The sequence below is a fragment of the Indicator indicator genome, chromosome 12 (assembly GCF_027791375.1).
Source record: "Indicator indicator isolate 239-I01 chromosome 12, UM_Iind_1.1, whole genome shotgun sequence".
NCBI lineage: Eukaryota > Metazoa > Chordata > Aves > Piciformes > Indicatoridae > Indicator > Indicator indicator.
Genome location: NC_072021.1, coordinates 19,871,137 through 19,890,161, shown reverse-complemented (window position 1 = coordinate 19,890,161; position 19,025 = coordinate 19,871,137). Strand labels below are relative to the sequence as shown.

The 19,025-nt window shown below is 39.0% G+C and overlaps 1 protein-coding gene across 1 annotated transcript in view; it reads left to right on the top strand.

Moving 5' to 3' along the window:
* Nucleotides 1–19,025, top strand: part of COL22A1 (collagen type XXII alpha 1 chain) — a 186,369-nt gene that overhangs the window by 29,036 nt on the left and 138,308 nt on the right. Inside the window, exon 3 of the mRNA XM_054385294.1 lies at nt 8,546–8,620. Within this exon, the coding sequence (XP_054241269.1) occupies nt 8,546–8,620 (75 nt within the window). The remainder of the gene's footprint in view (nt 1–8,545; nt 8,621–19,025) is intronic.

The following is a 19,025-nucleotide window of genomic DNA, read 5'->3' as shown; positions in this document are numbered from 1 at the left end:
TGAGGCTTGATGCTATATTCATAGTTCCCATAGTGACATTTATTCCCTGTGGGAGCATGTGCAAATTAATTTTGTATGCTGCTCACTTAAATGGCGCTAATTACATCAGTCCTCTTGACAATATAAGTCTGCTGCTGTTGTCCAGTCAGTTGCTGATATTTGTGTGGGTGCATTAGAGGGGGTGAGGCTATCACTGAATCCTAAGGACTCACACTGTGATTCAGGAGCTTCTCTAAGGAATTATAAAAGACATCTGAAGGTGGGATAAGGGTTAAAGTATGGGATCAACCTGAAGATAGGGCTGCCAAACTGGGCATCTTCCCTGTATTTGTGTGAACAGTTCCTAGGTAAGGTAAGATAGGCCAGGAAGCATAGTATATGAAAAGATTTTTAACTTTTTTTTTTTTTTTTTTTCACCTTTAGAAGGACTTCAAATGTTTTGCAACTACCAGAACTCCCTGCATTTCCCCTGTCCCTACTTAAATAAGGTACAACACTTTTTGGCTGTGCAGTCAGACCCTTTCCCACTGTCTTGTTTGAATGGAATGCATTTAAAAATTGGTAACCTGTGACCATAAAATGAATTTAGTATTTTTGCCCAAGAGGCTCCTTTTGATCTTTATTACAGAGCTCCTAGCAAAGGGTGATATTTATGGGCTGTAGCTAAACTAGGAACCATAAATGTGGTCAGAAGCATTCCTGGACAATGTAATGTACTCATCTGCACTGGGGTCTGGCACATTTTGGCCTAAGCAAGCTAACACTGTCAGAACATTTTTAGGGGCCACAAGGGCACATATAGCATGCCAGGAAGTGTTCATGGTCAGCAGACACCTTGTTTTGGAGGCTAAGACTATTTGGTAGCATAGACATGGACTTGGCCTCAGTGCCCAGGGATTCATGCAACCAAGCTTGTTTGAACTGGATGGATGTGACTGTGGTGCCTTTAATAGATGTCTGAATTAGGAACCATGTGTCCTTACATTCCCCACGTAACCAAGAGGAAAAGAGTAGCCTTTTAAAGGGTAAATCTGGTCACCTAAATTGGGTTCCTACTATGAATTGCTCTTTGAAGAAGCCTTGCTTCTCCTTTCCTGTAGAAGGAGCCAAAGAAGGGTGTCCTCTTGCCTGGAACCTTAAATGTGTGTTGCATGAATGCCCTCTGGGGTATAAAACCTGGTAGTTTTGTGTTCCCTGCATGTGGAATATAATGTCTACTGCCAGGCACTAAATATGTGATTGCTTACAGAACCACACATTCAGAGGGAGCCCTCCGAATGCATCTATCTGCACTCCCACTGCAGTCACTTGGGACATACTCAGTAGCCAAAGGAGTTTGAAGAGCAATTCAGCTCAGTGTTGGTACATTTTTAGAGTAATGTTTTGGTGGAAAAATGTGACAGCCCTGGGATATGAGGAATAGGATAGGGCAGAGCTGTTGTTTTCTCAGTCTGTAAGCTCTGTTATGGGGAGGGTTTGTAACTTCCTTTCCATTTCATCATGAACATTTATGAGGCCCACCATTGATGGTGACAGAGTGCCTTGGTGTGGAAATATGGAACCTCATCCAGAATCAATGTAGGCATTATCTGAAGGGGGAAAGGCAGAATCTACCTTAATTGCAGCAGCCACGAATGAGTGATATTCCTGGAACCGATGGACTTGAAACTTCTTGGTGTGAGGATGCAGTGTGATTTCAGAAAGGAAAACTGCATAAGGCATTAAACTGCAAGGTGGAATCGTGATTGCTGTGATGCTGTGTTTTACATACACCTTGCTACAAATTATAATGTTGGTACAGAAGCAACTGCAGTATAATTACACTGTCAATACCACTACTGTAGTTGAAAAATATGCCATTATTTTCCATATGAATTTGTTTTCAAGGACAAGTGGTTCATCTGCTGTGGAAGAATTTCTGGCAATGAACATTTGAAAGAAGTATTTAGTCAATATGGACACATGGATGTATCCTTTTAAAATAAGAAGTATTTTTAAAAGAGTTAGGAAAAAAACCAACCCTAAGTGCTAAGTCTTGACAATGGTCCATGTACAGTGTTTCATAAAACAAAAAAAAGATAAGCTCCTCTGAGAAACTGCTTTTATGAAATCTTCATAACTTGAAGAAAAATTTCTTGCTAGGCCCTTCCCCTTTAAATGTAGACTTCAATGGGAAAATTTGTTTCAATGTAGAAAATATTTGTAACATTAGCTACAGAAAAAAATGAGAGCCGTCCCTGACAGATTTTCCAAATCTCTTTTTTCTTGTGAGATTCTTATTGTTTAGCTCTGAAAAGCACACAGGATTCAGAGTTCATCCTCAGGAATGTCTAAAGAAGAGTTATTCCTTGCAAATAATTTGAAGTCTGGTCTAATATTTTGAGATACAGCTTTTAAAGAGGGCTGTATTTGTGAGATTGTTTCCTTATCTATGGATAGAATTTATGGTGTGCTAAAGATTACTGTCAGGGGTTGAGAAAACTTATGTTATGAATCTCCATTTCTATTTGTACTGTGGGAAAAGCATAATTACTGGAAGAACTACCTTCTCCATGAGTCTACTCTGAGTAGCTACTCTGAGTAGCTAAAACACCTTTTTTGAAGGCAACCCCTTCACTTCTAAAGTTTGGTAAAAGTCACATCATGTTGGGAATATCATGCTTTTATTGCAGGAATGCAATAATGATGGAGATGCAGAGTAGCTGAATGTCTGGCAGTGCACTGGGTGCTGCAGAGATTCCAGAATCATAAAATACTCAGTTTGGGAAAATGAAACATGGTAAAAAAAAAAAAAGTTTGCTTTAACCTTCCTGTGTTTTTATTCTCACCTCCCTACTTTATTCTTGTGTAACTTGACAGCTGCACGTGTTCAGCATTCATTATACACAAGTCCCTGGAGAAGCCCTTGGCAGCTGAGGGCTTATTTATTTTTTAAAGAATAGAAATGAAAATAAAGAAACTATTTCAGTAGAATCCTAAGGACAAAAGGATGGAGCACTGGCAACTGGCTTTTGCATTTTAGCACTTTACAGGGAAGGTATTTTATCAGAAAATCCTAAGAGGCAGTAGGATTACCCTGTTCCTGGCTAGTGACTGTTATAACAGACATGACGTGACTTTTACCAAACTTTAGAAGTGAAGGGATTGCCTTCAAAAAAGGTGTTTTAGGAAACAGCTACTCAGAGCAGACTGATGGATAAGGTAGTTCTTCCAGTAATTACACTTTTCCCACATTACAAATAGAAATGGAGATTCATAAACTTGTGGGGTGAGGGTGAAACATCACAAATCATCAGTGTGAGCTCCTGCAGCAATGCAGGCTGTGAAGATACCCCATGCATTACCAGCCCTTTGGGTCTGGCAGAGTTACTGTTCAGCCCTGAGGCAGATGTATGCACAGGCTGGATCTGGAGTTCTCAGCAGAGGAAGAGCCTTGTGTCCTCCTCATATAAACCAGTCCATGTGTGGAAAAAGGAAATGTCAGAAAAGAAAAAGCGCCTTACGATTTCAATCTGTCTTGCTTCAGTTTCAATAGAGCGGCTGGCAGATTTAATAGCCCACTACAGTGCAAAATCATTTATCTGTTTGCATGCTTATAGACCTTCAATGAATCTTTCTGTCAAACTACCTCTTTTCCCTTTGCCTTTTCTTTCTTTCTTTCTTTCTTTCTTTCTTTCTTTCTTTCTTTCTTTCTTTCTTTCTTTCTTTCTTTCTTTCTTTCTTTCTTTCTTTCTTTCTTTCTTTCTTTCTTTCTTTCTTTCTTTCTTTCTTTCTTTCTTTCTTTCTTTCTTTCTTTCTTTCTTTCTTTCTTTCTTTCTTTCTTTCTTTCTTTCTTTCTTTCTTTCTTTCTTTCTTTCTTTCTTTCTTTCTTTCTTTCTTTCTTTTCTTTCTTTCTTTCTTTCTTTCTTTCTTCTTTCTTTCTCTTTCTTTCTCTTCTTTCTTTCTTCTCTTTCTCTTCTTTCTTTCTTTCTTTCTTTCTTTCTTTCTTTCTTTTCTTTCTTTCTTTCTTTCTTTCTTTCTTTCTTTCTTTCTTTCTTTCTTTCTTTCTTTCTTTCTTTCTTTCTTTCTTTCTTTCTTTCTTTCTTTCTTTCTTTCTCTTTCTCTCTTTCTTTCTTTCTTTCTTTCTTTCTTTCTTTCTTTCTTTCTTTCTTTCTTTCTTTCTTTCTTTCTTTCTTTCTTTCTTTCTTTCTTTCTTTCTTTCTTTCTTTCTTTCTTTCTTTCTTTCTTTCTTTCTTTCTTTCTTTCTTTCTTTCTTTCTTTCTTTCTTTTTCTTTGTTTCTTTCTCTTTCTTTCTGTCTGTCTTTCTCTGTATGTCTGCTCTCAATCTCTTTATTCTCCAGTTTATATTGATACCAGGGGTTTCCCCAGCTCAGGTGCAGGACCTTGCACTTGGCCTCCTGAGATTGATATGTGCCCAATCCTTGAGCTTGCCTGGGTCCCTCTGTATTGCATTCCTTCTCTCAGTTTGTGAACCACACCGCATTTGGTGTTGTCTGCAACATATGCACATATAGCTTCCTAGTACAACACTAATTATGGAACTTTGAAATTATGATAATGTATCACTATTAAAAAAATGAAAAAATGATTCATATATATGGCTATAGATGAGTTTGCCTGTTCTCACCCACCCACACACACACAAAATCACTTATGTTGAAGCCAGTCAATAAAGTATTACAGAATGACAATTATTATGTATCCCTATTCAAGAATTATAATTTTATGAGAAAGAGGTCATCTCTAACAAAACTAATTTCTTTCTGTGAAAAGTTACAGTTTGGTCGATATGGTAACTCCCTGGATATAATATATTTGTTCTTAGTCATTGTTGTTGAATATTGAATGTCATTTACATTAAAAAGTCACATGCTACAATGGATTAAGAGCTGACTGATCTCATGTAGCAGGTGTCAGTGGAAAGTCATCATCTCTAGAGCAGCTTTAGAGGGGATATATAGCAGTTCTGGTGCTATCAAAAATTTCTATGAACGACATGACCATAAATGCAAAATCTTTTCTGAAAAAAAATAGTGGATAAAGAAAAGGATTGAGAGACTATCACATAAAGTCAAGGACAAGGAATTAGTTTTAAAGAGCATGTATTTAAAAGCAGCTGCAGGTTCATATAGATTTGAATGACATGGCCAGAGAGGATGTAACAAGGACTAGAGGCTGAAAGCTCAGGTCAGTCAGTTGTATTTTCTCTTTTTTAAAAATCTGTAAGTGTTTACAAATTAGCAGAGAAATACCTACAGATTTTATTACTCTTTCTGCTGTTTGTGGTGGATGCTCACTGATGCAAATCCTTTAAGAACTGTGTGTGTTTGCTCAAAGATTTGTTTGGCAATAGCAGAAAGAATAGCCAGAAACATTCTTCTTTGATGTTAGAATGTTCACCCATATCAGGTATCTCACAGAAAGGCTCAACAGGAGAGGAACAGCAATTGTCTTTCCTTTCCTACAAATGCACTTCCAAATGTAGCAATGAAACCTGCTTGCTGGTTGGGATCTATTAATGTGCTGTCAGCCTGGTGCATCATCCTTTGAACACAAGTAGATGTGCTGCTATCGTGGATGGTAAAGCACTAAAATCTTTTGTGCCTCTGTGAATTATTCTGTAGCTGGAAAGTGAGCATTGCAATTATTTTTCCCCCCTTGTGAACAATTTATGCTTGTGCTTTATATGCAAGAAGCAGAAAAGAGCACAGGACATTTGTAAAGTAAAGGCCATAGTGAGGCTACAGTTCTTTAAGAGGTAATATGATATTCAACAGAGCTGGAAGAAGAGACTAATATTAACATTGGTATTTCTATTTTTTTGTGGCGATACAGTTCTGCATCAGGTCCAAGTGCAAGAGTTTGCTGTAAAGTTGTCCTTCCAAAACAAGAACTAAATCCAGGAACATTTCTCTAGCTTATAGTTCCCGGCTAGGAAGCCATGGTTCTTTCTAATTGGTAGAGGATGTGTGACGTCATTAAAGATTGGAGTGATAATTTATATATCTGTAAGTCAGACATTACCTTCCTGTTGCATGAAGAAGTACACTGCTGTGCTGTATTCTTCCCTATGTATCTCTTGAGTCCTGCACATATGAGTGACATTTTTGTGGTTTTAGTCATACTTTCCATTTGTTTATTCTTATATTTGGGGAAATCTTGCTGATTTTGATTTCTTATGTTCGTTATTTTAATGCATAGCCATACATCTTCCAGTTCCAAGACTGGGACTCGGTAGTGCTGTTAACTGCACTACAGTGTCTGTAATCATAAGAACATTCATTGTTAGCAAAGCTAAAATTTAAAGGATTATTATCACATCTACATTGGGTGCCTGACACATGTAAACAAATCTTTTGTCTGTATAGCTTAGTTCTGAAGGAGAATAGAGGTGGCCTAACTTTGGATCTTCTAAGTCTTAATGGTTTAAAACATTTAGATATGGTGCTGACGGAGGTGGTTTATCACCAGATTTGGCACAATTAGATAATGGTTGGACTCTGTGAGACTCTATGATCTTACAGCTCTTTTCCAACCAAAATGATTCTGTAATTCTATGATTTTCAGCTTCTGAAGTTTCCTTAGCAGAGGAGAAACCTTCCTATTGTGTTGGGAAGTTGTACAGACCTCTGAGGGAGGGGAAACTCCCACATGGTTTCACATGTCTAATGTTAAGACATAAGCAGGTTTAAGAGAAATGTCTTGGCTTTCAAACCAGCATGCATCAGGCAGCAGAAGAGAACTTGGGCTAAAATTTACATGGTGACCCTATGCATCAGTCAGCATTGGCTCCTGATATGGTGAAAAGAAACAAACCCCGAAAATGTAACTAGCCTGAATTTTATATATTGAAACAGAACCCCTAAAGATGGTCCAAAGAAAATCTGAAATGCCCTGGCTAAGACACACCTGCATGAGTAATCAGTCTCTTGTCTCCTCCACTGCTGCAGCAAAGGTGTGGATGAATGTGTTTGCTTCTCATTGCTGCATTGTCTGCTGGGGCTTCTGGCAATGGCTTTTACAGTCCCCTTTCCTTTTCACTGAGCTGAGAGTGCCTCAGCTGCAGTTGATAATCTGGAAAGTAAATTCATTAGTGTAATAAAGCAGGAAAAATTATCTGCTTTCATTGCTAGACTTAACAAAACATTTATTGGATCTTTTATTGAGAGTCAGGAAGCAGGAGAGATATAGGCTGACAGTGTCCTCAGAAAGTAGTTTTTTTCCTCATGGTTTTGGGTGTAGCTTCATGAAGAATTCAAGGTAGACCTGCTGTAGAAATTGTTCAGAGAACCCTGTGAGATTGTCCTCCATTAGTGAGCATGTTGCCTTGCCTTCTGCTCCTGGCTCCCCACCCCTCTCTGCTCTTTTACAAGCACAATAGTTAATGATGCTGAAGGAATAATGTACTAGACATCAGGTGGAGATGATGCTAAAAACCATATGGATCAAGATGAGTCTTGCAACTGCAGAGGATATATGTATCATCATGTGTGCAGCTGGGCAAGTGAAGCAATGGGACTTGGCTGTTCTCACCTGGTTGTTCTTTAAATCAGAGAAAGGACATAAATGTGGAGCTGTGCAAGTGGTAAAATGTCAGAGACTCATTTTTATATTCTCATTAAACTGAATCCTTGAGCTACCTGTCCCCATTGTTTACAAGTCTGCAATTACCTATTGATCTGGGAAAACAAAGCATAAATAAATGTTACTTCAAAGATATGGCAGAAAAGAAGTGGATGAATAGACAGTTCACTGCAGAAAAGCATTTACCTGTGCTTGTGCTGACACTAATTGGGAGCATGAGAAATGAATGACAAAGGCTGGGTATTTTCATGACTGTTTTGAAACCTGTGAGCAGGGGTGGATATTCTTCAACTTTTAAGTCATAGTTAACTCTGCTTTCTACTGGAATAAACTCAAGAAGCAGATACATAAGTTGTCATGTCCTGAAGAAGTATTATCAGGAGAATCATATGTAATACAGTGAGATACAGGAGAGTGGGCTTCACTTTTTGTCATTGTCATTGGCCTGTAATGAGACCTTCATCATTGCGTGCTCTGAATTCCCTTTCCTGTCTTAGCATGTCAGGTTTGAGGTTTTTCTGTGTAGGACTTGACCTTTCTGAAAACTTTGAGCAGCACCCTAGTGTCAGCCTGGCTTTCAGATCTCCCCTCCCATCCAATCTGAGAGGGGAATCATATTCTCTATTTTCTTAAGTTTCTGTGACTTTTATGCAAATTGACAGACTGATGAAAGAGAAAAACCCAGAGCGATGTCCTAACTGAGGGAAGGGGTCACCTACTCTTTTTTGACTGACAGTTAGCAAAAGGTGTCTCAAAACTAGACTAAGTCTACTGGATCTCTTGCCTAGCATGTGGTTAGGGGATGGGATAGAGGATGGGAATTTAGGACATGCAGAAATTTAGAACAGATTTATTGCTGTGGGACAATGTTTGTGCGTTGGACAAACCCTTTCTTAGTTCTACAGCTTCCAAATGGTGATCTTACTTGTGATAATTGTGTACTGGTTCTTTTGCTTTTCAGATGTCCTGTGCCCAAATGTCCACGTGGAAGGAGATCGATTCAAACACACTGAGAGGGAGACTGATGAAATTCCAGGTAAAGAGGCACACTTTTCTGCTGTACATCTGTGAAATGAAATTATATAACTGCAAATTTCTAGTGTTATGTTTGGGTTCATTACACCTTTCCAGTGATGGAGAAGTATATTAGAAACTGTGGGGCTGAAAAGAGTTATCTGTTGACAGTCAACAGCAAATCAGTCATGAACTTTCTTTAGATATGGCAGCAAATTAAAATGACAGTGGAGTTTAGTGTAGTGGATAGAGAAATGCAATAAGTCTTAGAGATTACTTTTTTTCCTAACCAATCCATGTTTGTTGAGTTTTAATGTCCATTTATCTGATCTGTGATTGCTGTGGGACATCCAAGCACAGTGGTAATTACCACTGAAGAAATTCTTACACATGCATATATAAGAAAACAAAACAAAACAAAACCAATCAACCAATCAACCAAAGAAAAAGTCCCAAGAAGAAACATCATTTCTGAAATGCTGGTGAAAGATCAGAAGAAAAACCTGTCTGGTGATGTCTTTGCTTTCTCTGAATTCTGATATATCTTTCTATCCAGCTGAAGGACTTAATCTGTCAGATATACATGTGTGCTGTCTCTCTCTTCTAGTGCTCCAAGACTTAGCTGTTGGCAGAGAAAACCTGCCAATCAAAAATGGACTGGGAATATCTTTGACTGACCCAAGAACTGCAGTGGGAGGCCAGAGACTCTTCTGCAATTTGATTATGAGCAGAAGTGGCCAATGTTTGACAGCTTTGCTACTCACTCTGAGTTTTTTCCTTCTGGGATTTTAGCTGCCTGCACAGAATATCAGTTTCAACTGTGTTGTCTGTAGGCAGATTATTTTGACTGCAGTATGATTATATCTAAGCCTGTGATAATGTAGGGGGGTAACACCTTTTCTGGTTGTTAGACACAAACTCATAATCCTCAAACATCCATTTTTAACTTCTATCTATTGCTAGGTCTTACATTAACCTCTTCTGGCAGTCCTCCTGTCACTTAGCTGTGCAAACAGTAGAGCTATTCAGCAAATAGCCCTACTCTTTCTGAATGAACCTATTTGCAGTGGAAGCTGCTGCTCAAAATCAGTAGGATTGTGGCCTTCCTCAGATGATCATCTTCTGTCTGATCCTTTCAGAAGAATGGAGGTGTGAATGGCTGCCTATGTCTAGTTTGTGTTTACCTGAACTATAATTAAGTTCTAATTAATAGACTCTATGCTTTTATCTGGCTTCAAAAATATATCTTCCATTGAGCAGTGTAAAGGACAAGAATGTCACTTCAGATCTTGTGAAAAAGTTTGGAGCAGTGAGTGGTAGATGCACATATGCTTATATATATTTATATATGTATACATATCTAATTATGCACCTCTGTAAAGATGTTGATTTTTCTCTTGAAATCCCACATCCCTCCTAGAAAGTAAGTCAATATCCAGTGTTTTAACTTAAACATGACTTTACTGTCTTAGATTTGTAGACTAGCTCAGGCTGGAAGAGTCCTGTGGAAGTCATTATACTAAAAGAAAGTCCTACTTCAATGTTACTTTGAAGTTAGAACAGGGTGTTCAGGGCCTTGTACAGTTGGGTTAGGGAATCTCCAAAGATGGACCTTTCACAGGTCCACAGGGCAACTGTTCCAGTATGGCTGCTATGACACTGAATATTTTTACTTCCCTAATATCTAAACAGAATTTCAGTTATTGCAACACGTCTGTTCCCCCGGTTAGTCTGATAGTATAGGGCTGTCATTATCTGACCTAAGGAACTTCTGTTCACTGTGAAGTGTAAATGCTCGCTGTACCACGCAGTGATGTAATAAGAGGATTGTTACACTATTTAATTAATGTTTCATCACTGGCCTCTCTCCAAAACAAGAGGATGTGTAGAAGACTTTTAATTTATTTCTTTGTATGCTTCTTCTCTGGAAAAAAAAAAAAAGGAATGGCTATCATGGACCTCTTAAAGGTCATTGAGCTTCTGGCGATGGCTCAGTATAGGACCACATGCTCTTCCACTCCGTATGTAATCCACACATACTCTAGAGCATTTTCTTACTGCCCCTGGGGCCAGTTCAAACAGAAAATCATTGCCTTCTCCCAGCTAGTACCTGGAAAATTTCTGATGGCTTAATACTCTTGTTCCACATCTCAAGGGATGTGCTGTCCTGCTAGTTGTTGCTGAAAGACTTTTGTAGTCTGCCCCAAAGAGGGATGCATTTCAGTTTTGAGGAACAGCCTGCCTCTTGCTACCTCACACTTACGAGAGTGATTCAGCTTTGGGAATTCTATGGATTCACCAGTGACAGCACTGAAGTGGACCCTGTTCCACTACTACCCAGGTCCTTTTACTGTCAAGAATCTGAAGTTAGCACCTATGTCTTGTGCTCTGTGTGGAAGCTTAATGACAACCAAAATGGATCCTTGTCCAACAGGATCCAACACAGAACTTCATAGCTACATCTTGCACAAACTTGTTTCTAGGTGGATGCGAAGTGCAGCCCCAGGGAGTGGAAGTTGCAGTACATCTAATTTTTGTGACAGGGAAGGCTGTATAAAAAAGCTCCTCAGATTAAATGCCTCTTCTCTGTCTCAGACAGGGACAAGACATCAGAACTGAAGGTAAGAGGGGCAAAAATCCTTCTGAGGATTTTTTTTTCCCCCTTCTATTTTTATTGGGTGAAATGCACCATCAGATGGCAGAGACAATTATTTCAGAAAGAACAACACCAATTCCAGGTCTTTCTAGTATACTCTGCCAGCATATAGTTATGGCATCACCTGCTACCTTTAAGTCTGTGTCTGCAGTTAAGTAAATGTGAATTGAGTCACTCTGTATTAGTAGAAGTAAAAAAAGAAGTTAAATCATAATACAAGCTATGGAAGACCACACGTTGTGAGATTAAGAGAACTGGTAGTGTGACAAAGAAGTGGAAGATGCCTAGGATTTGTTTAATCAAAGGCTGAGAGTAGGGAGGACAGTTCCATGCATAATCAAATAAATATCTAGTTTTGGGTTAGGTCTAAATCTGCTGTTGTTATTCAAAACCATCCGTCTTCGTGCCAGTATCAACCCCCCACATTATAAGTTGGAGGAGAGCAAGCAGACCACATTGATATTTTTCTTTTAAGAGACAGGTTAGTTTTATTTCTTTAGACAAAGAGAACTAAGAAAATCTCATTTGTCTTGACTTCTGTAAGCATTTGATACAGTGCTGTGTTGGAAGTCACTGCTAAAGTGAAACGGTCAAGATTAATAAACATAAAGTGAGGCAGTAACTGTCTGTCAGGGAGATAATGATGAAGTTTCTAGGAAAAGGACAGTGGTAGACTTCCTCACTGTATAGTTTTGGATCTAATCACTGTGAGTTACCCCTATATAGATTGGGATCAGAATATCTTTGAAGGAGGAACTGGCTGACCTAAAAAGTCTAGGAGTTTTTCCAACTGACTCAGGACTGTAGTTTAAAAGGCCTGTTACGGGGTGTGTAGACCTATTAACTGAACTTTGTGGTATAAACTCATACTCTGGAACTGAGGATTCTTAGTCAGTGGAGGTTTATAAGTCATGGTGCTGTACTGCTGGGTAAAAAGGCAGAGGTCATCAGTGGACAAGGTAAATTACAACTTGAAGAGATAGGGAAGAATTCCTAAGAGTGGACAGGGCTTTGGTTACAGCGTATCTAGAAAAGTCTGATCAAACCTCTGTAGCCCAGGAAAGATGGATTTAGCCTTAAGGAGCTGTATTAGTGTGTTCAGGAGCCAGAGACTCTATTTCAAACAGAAGACTTAAACACTGAGCTTCGTTAATCTTGCAGTGGAAAGTGGAGATACTATTGCTTTCTGCAAATAGATCAAGAGAATATCTATAGGGAGATAGGGAAATCACTCATGATAAAGGACAAATGGTATAATAAGAAGTAGGTGTCAATTGTTTAAGAGATACATTCAATACATCAGAAGAAAGTTTCAAACTGTCAGAGATATGAAGTACTATAGCAAGTGGAGAAGTAGTAGTAATGGAGGCAAATAGTGATCGATAGTCATGAGTTCTTTCATAGCAGAGGATTGTACTCTATGACCCTCTGGTGTCACAGCATTTAAATAAAAAAAATCAGTAGCTGTAGCATTCAATAAGGGCTGCCACAGTGAAATGGGATTGCAGGAGGGAAGAATATATGGGCAGCTTTACTCTGCTACAGATACAAATTTTGGCAGTGAAGCAGCATCTGCTTAACAGTTCATAACACACATTCAGAATATAAATGTTGCTGCATGCATTAGAAATCACATAGGGAATTTTGAAAGAAAGCAAGAAATCTCTTGCAGCATCCTTATGGGTACCTTTTTTCTTTTTCTTTCTTTTTTTTTTTTTTAATCAAGAAATGAAGACAGCAAAGGATTTAACTCATCTGCCCTAAAGTATTCAAAACAAAACTCTAGTTGTACTACTTAATACCTTTTATATTGCTGAATCGTCATTTTGGTTCCATCAGCATTTAACAAAGGAACATAGCCTACTATTAATCATAACCAGGCAGGAAAACACAATGATAACATTTTGCACCCTGAAGATGTGCTTCTTGTGTATTTTTATGAACAATTATATTGCATCAAAGCAACACATGAAAGTTATCAAAAATGAATTATACTTCTTGAAGTTTTAAAACTTCACATCTGAGTTATTTGCATTTTAATCTAGACCTGCAGGACATGGAATTTGATTGCAGAAATCTGCATTCCTAGAATTAAATGTAGGCTGAGCTTGAGTCCTCAACAGTATCCACCAGAGATGATAACCCTCAGCAGATCCTGACTGCTGTTTTCAGAGGAAATCTGCTACAGAAATAAAGAAAGACCTGCAATGATTTCTGTAAAGTGTTGAGAAAAGTCAACCCTGGGGAGAGAGCCTTCCAACCACTGCATCACATTATACATCCTGCACTGGATGGTGTTAATGGGGCAAGGGAGGAACATAAAAGCCCTAACTGTAACTCCTAAGTAGTCGCACAGACTGTACCTAAGAAATTGCACTGTGGGCTGAACCACAGGTTGACCTCCACTTCTAACTCTCTTCCCCATATGAGAAACTTCCATGTGCAAATAAGCAAAAATCCAGTGTATTTGTGACCTCTGTGTTTTTCTGTAGCTCTGTAAAGAATATTTGGGCATCTTACAATAGAGGCACTGGTTGTAAAACTAGTACCCTACAATTATGATGGCAGTGGCTGTGTTTAACTGTCCAAATGTCTCCAATGTCCTGCAGTTTGCAGCACAGGGTTCTCATTCCAGAGATGCCAGTGACTAATTACAATATCCCTGGGACTATTTATGTTTGCCCACTAAAACTTGCGGTTGAGAAGGAAATTGGAGTGCCCAGGCTGTTGTACCTGCAGAATGAGGACATTAGACTGATGTCTTCCTGGGGACAAAGTGTTTTCTATGGTGCTTCTGTGATGGGCATTTTGCCCCTTTTGCAGACTTGGCAGTTTGTATTGTCCCTCCCATGGTCTCCTTGGGAGGCTTCTGAGAGGAAGTGACAAATGCATGAATAGCTGCGGAGATTTGTAACAGATCAGTGCCTTCTGAAAGTAAAAGCACAGACACAGTGGTCACCAGCAAGGACTGCATATACACAATGATGGTGAAGCTGGATATTCACGTGGACACCAGCTACTCTCTTCTCCATCCTCAGTCTAACACCTGTATAGGTAGGACTGGATGCAGCTATGATATTTTTGGAAGATGAGACAGAAGGATGAAGCTTTACTGTGCCATGGCACAGTCACTTTGCTGTCACATTTTGCAGTGACCTGTCACTAACTGAATATAATGGGGTTAGGGCTAAGAGCTCATTTCTTCCTCCTCCCTACACTTGCCCTAGGAAGCCCCCTATATAAAATCTCATAAAGAGTACTTAGTTCTGCCTTGAGTGCTATGTTCTCCATTCTCCAAGGATTTGGAAAGCTGAATTCGAAATGAGGTTCCTGAGATACATGCATCTGGTTATAGCTGCTGTGTCTCCATGGAAAATTAAGAAGGTAATTGGTAGTCTCAAGAGCCATTTCAGTCTCTTGTGAGCTGGAGAAAACGATTTGACTTCTGCTGTAGGGTGGATTCACTCTCTGGGCTGGTAGGTGAAATATCTTGATAGCAGGTGACCTTACGATTCCCTTTTAGCTCTGCTTTCTAGGAGTGTATGTACTGTGCAATAGTTAATCTCAGCATTAGAGCCTGGATCATTGTATGTAAAAAGTTCTTTAAAGTTTTTCAGAGGTTGCCAAATTTTTCCTCTATGTTCAAGGATGTTTTAATATCCAGTAACTCCAAGAAAACTGGAATCAGGAGGTGAAAGTGTACAGTCACCCCTAACAGGGAGAGGGTTGCCACCGAAGTGTGCGTTTGGACTAGAAGCCTGAAAACAAGCACCCTGCAGAGGATGCATAACTGCGCTGTCACCAACAGAGCATGGTTGAGGAGTTCATTGATTGTTCTCAATGAATCTTTTCCCTAGTGTGGTCAGAGATGTAGCTATTACCAAATATCCTGGATCTCACTTGGCTTTGGGCACTGTGAATGACCTGAGTCATGATAGGCATCAGATCTTTGTTGGAGCTGGTAGCCTGGCTGAGCTGTTCATTAACGGCATGAAACATGGAGAGCAAATGCTGAAATTACTTTAGGCTCTGATACTGCAGAAAAATGGTAACAGCTGACTGTTTCCTGTGAAAGACTCTCCCTGGTTTGAATCCAACAGTGACAAATTTTGACTTTTGCATTAATATAGAAGACTTTAGAAGTGTTACTCATGCATAAGACTGTGCACATGAAAATTTGAGATCTGCTTGCATATTAAAAAATATAGATATATTTATCCCTAAGGTATTTGTTTATTTTTAAATTATAGTAATTGGTTTCTCCCAGAAGTTAAACAAGCCAGATTTTTTTTCTTATTCCAGTGCATTTGAGGTTGATTAAAAGGAAATAAATTCAATATTTTACTATACATAGCCCAAGAAGCAACCAGTCTTGTGGCTTTAAAAAGACTAATAATTTAGCTAGAAATCTAGCATTTCTAGATATTTCTTGGTCCAAATATTTTAGATTAATTCTACTTCAGAAAAGAGATTGATGAAGAAGAGGGGTCTGGAGAAAAAATCCTGTATATTATTTGTCAGTGCAAGCTTTTTTTGACTATTCCCACACATGATGGGAAGAAGTTGCATATTCAGTCTCCATAACCCTTGGAGTTAGATCAGTTTACTTGAATGGTCCCTGATGACAGCTGTGGCCAGGTTTTGGTGTACCCATAGGTCTAATCTATTTTGTACTGATCATCTGGCATAAAGAAACCATCACAATCTCTTAGAGAGCAGTCTCTACCTGCTTTCATACTACAGCACCTAAAATTAATGGGAATATTTTTATTTTAACGAATAACATCTTGATGCAGGTTTACCTGTAGCCTGGATAGTAGCATTACAAGGAGAATCTAGCCCTTTATTTCTCAGTAAAGTGTTTTTCCTCAAATACATTTTCTTATCCTAAAAATAACACTAGCTTCTTGTACAAGCAAGAAATAAGAATTATTGCTAGTTATGTTGAATTCATCAGTCCTAACACTCTGGTCTTATACACACTTATCCACTGTCATTGTTCTCAGATTTATGCCACAGAGTACCCTTGGGTGATACCAGCAAAATCTTCACTCAAAGATGTGTAGAGTCCTTCCCCCCACCACTGCTATCCAAAGTGATGAGTTTGCAATTATGCCATTTTATGATTTTCTAGAGGAACACAGAGCACCTTAGGGCCTGAGGAACTCAAAAGATAGCTTCAAAACAGAGGAACTAATTAAAATCAGAACCTAATACAAGTAGTCCTGGTTAAGTTCAGCTGGTGCAAGCCTATGTGGCATACAGGGAGATCAAAGGAATAATGAACCTCTATTTAATCTTGTAAATCACTGGAGCAGGAAAGGAGTTGAAAGAGGGCCCATGGCACTAAGCCAAATGTTCATCACTGAGAAAATGGAGAATGACTTCAACACAGAAAAGCCTTCAGTAATGAGGCAAAAAGATCAGTGTCAAAACCAGCTTTTAATGTCATTCAATATGCCACTTGCAACTGTCCAAAACCTGAGAGGCTAACAGGTAAGAGTGGACTGATGTAGATAAACAGAATAATGCATCACATCAAGTGGTATGTTATTAACATCAGAGCAGGTGTTGAAAGGTGCTACCTCAGAGGCAGTCACTGTAGACATGTATTTATTTCCTGTTTTTACAACAGGCTGGGTGTTGGATTACAAGAGCCCTTTCCACCAGGTGGGGTGGTTATAACCTTGCATTCATTTATTTGCTTGTGCTTATGACCTCTCTCTCTCTCTTTCTCTCTTACTGTGTCTTTGGATTAATTTTCTTACTGTTTTGTATCCCCTTTATCTTTCTTGAAGTGTTATCTTTCCTGTGTCCCACTGAAATCCCAACTTTTACATCTGTGGTAAGAAAGGAGAACTGGTTAGTAGTGAGAACCTCTAAAATTGCTCCTAAGAACTTTTAGTCTATAGGCTTTGTAAAATTATATCATTTAAAAATCCCCTTGCAAGCTGCTTGTGAAATATAGCAAGTTATTTCTTTCAATGACTTGTGCAACACTTTTAGTCACCACACTACTCCATAGATGAGGGCAGCCAGTAAATCTCTCTGCTTTGTTCCTCCAGAGGTGCTGTCCTTAATGCAGGACTGAAGTCAGATAACTGCTGCTAACTGATGATGCTGAATCAAGCTATTTAGCTGAGAGTCCTGGATGTGGGGTGAATTATCCGTGCAAAAAACAAGCTGCTGTCTCCTCTGGCTTTGCTGGAGGGGCGAACCAGATAAATAAAACAGTGCAAGAATAGAGAATCCCTATCCATTTGGAATTCACTTTTGGAAATCACTTATTTTGGCAGCCAGAAAGAGTTAGAAGAAAAATTAGTCCAGCCAAGAACTGTCTGTCAAACCCCTCTTTACAATCATTCACAGTCAGGCAGACCTAAACAGTACCTGAACTGCAGGTTCTGACCTAACCTGTTGTAAAGAATACCATGAGCAAAGAATTGATACCTGTGTGCCCTACAGGGATGCTTGGACAATGTGAGATACAGTGTCTGGCTACTTTGACATTGACCCCCGTGTTGTCATCATAGACGTCTGGCTAACCCAAGCAGCTGGTCATCAAAAGAGGATAAGGGCTTTCTGACTGCCTCCTGCCAGCATCCCAGAAAGACAGGACACTGAAAAATGATAGCATCAGTATTCACTCTGTCCCCTCCTAAATGTTCCTTCTTGTTGCCAACTTGCTATGGTTTGAGCAGTGATATACTGCTAGGGATGTGGGTAATTCTAATGTGGTGGAAGAGCCTTGGAGTTGGAGACTTCATTGACCTCTTAAAAATATCCCTAAAATCTGATATTCTGTTAGCTCTTGACAGCATTTCATTTCCTATGGAGAAAGGAATGCCAGAAAAACAGCAGGTGATAGCTATTATAACAGTAACAACAGCACATGATGAATAGTAGTAGGATTCAGGATTCAGACACTTTTACTCCCATCCCAGCTCTGAACTGAGACACACCTTGGCTGTTCAGAAGTAGCTGTTTACAGTCTAGAATATCATGGAAGATAAGGATGCCAAAGGTTTAGGTGGAGTTGAAGAAAAATAACCATCATGTACACTGTAGCTTCAAATAACTAATGGCCAGACATAGCTGTTTCGATACACTATTTAGCTTTAGAATATGACATGGTAACTTTTTTCCTGTTATTTTTAAAGTGTATATTAGCAGAGAAACTGTATCTTAAAGTATATATTAGCAGACAATTCAGTGCAGTCAGTTGTAGTTTTGGGCATAATACTATGGTGATGGCAATTAGCAAAATCCTCTTATTTCGGTGCCACTTGCCTATAACACTTCAGCAAAAACAAATAGTGACTTTTTAATTATTTTTTTGAGAGCTCTTGCAGACTATACTGGAGGAATTGAAAGAGATGCTCAGGATCTAGTGAGCATATGGGATCTTCCTTGTGAGCACAGGCAATCCAGGAAAGCTTAACTTTGAAGGCTGCAGAAATGTTAGGCAAGAAAATGGAGAAGATCCTGTGTTTGCTGAAAGGCTCCCAAGTGATGCTATTCTTCCTAGGAATTTATACTCTGCTCTAGTCTACCATAAAGTTTATTGCCATTGACCTCCCTCCAGTAGAAGTAACATATGCTGTTTTATCACAAGCAATACAGGTTGCTATTTCAGTAGTCTCAGAGAACCAGTAGTTGATGACAACCTCCCTGACCTTGGCTATTGGTGATACTCTATGAATACATGGAGAAGGCTAATATTCCATCTGAGAGCTTAAGCAAGAACAAACTATGAATCATTTCCTGCAAA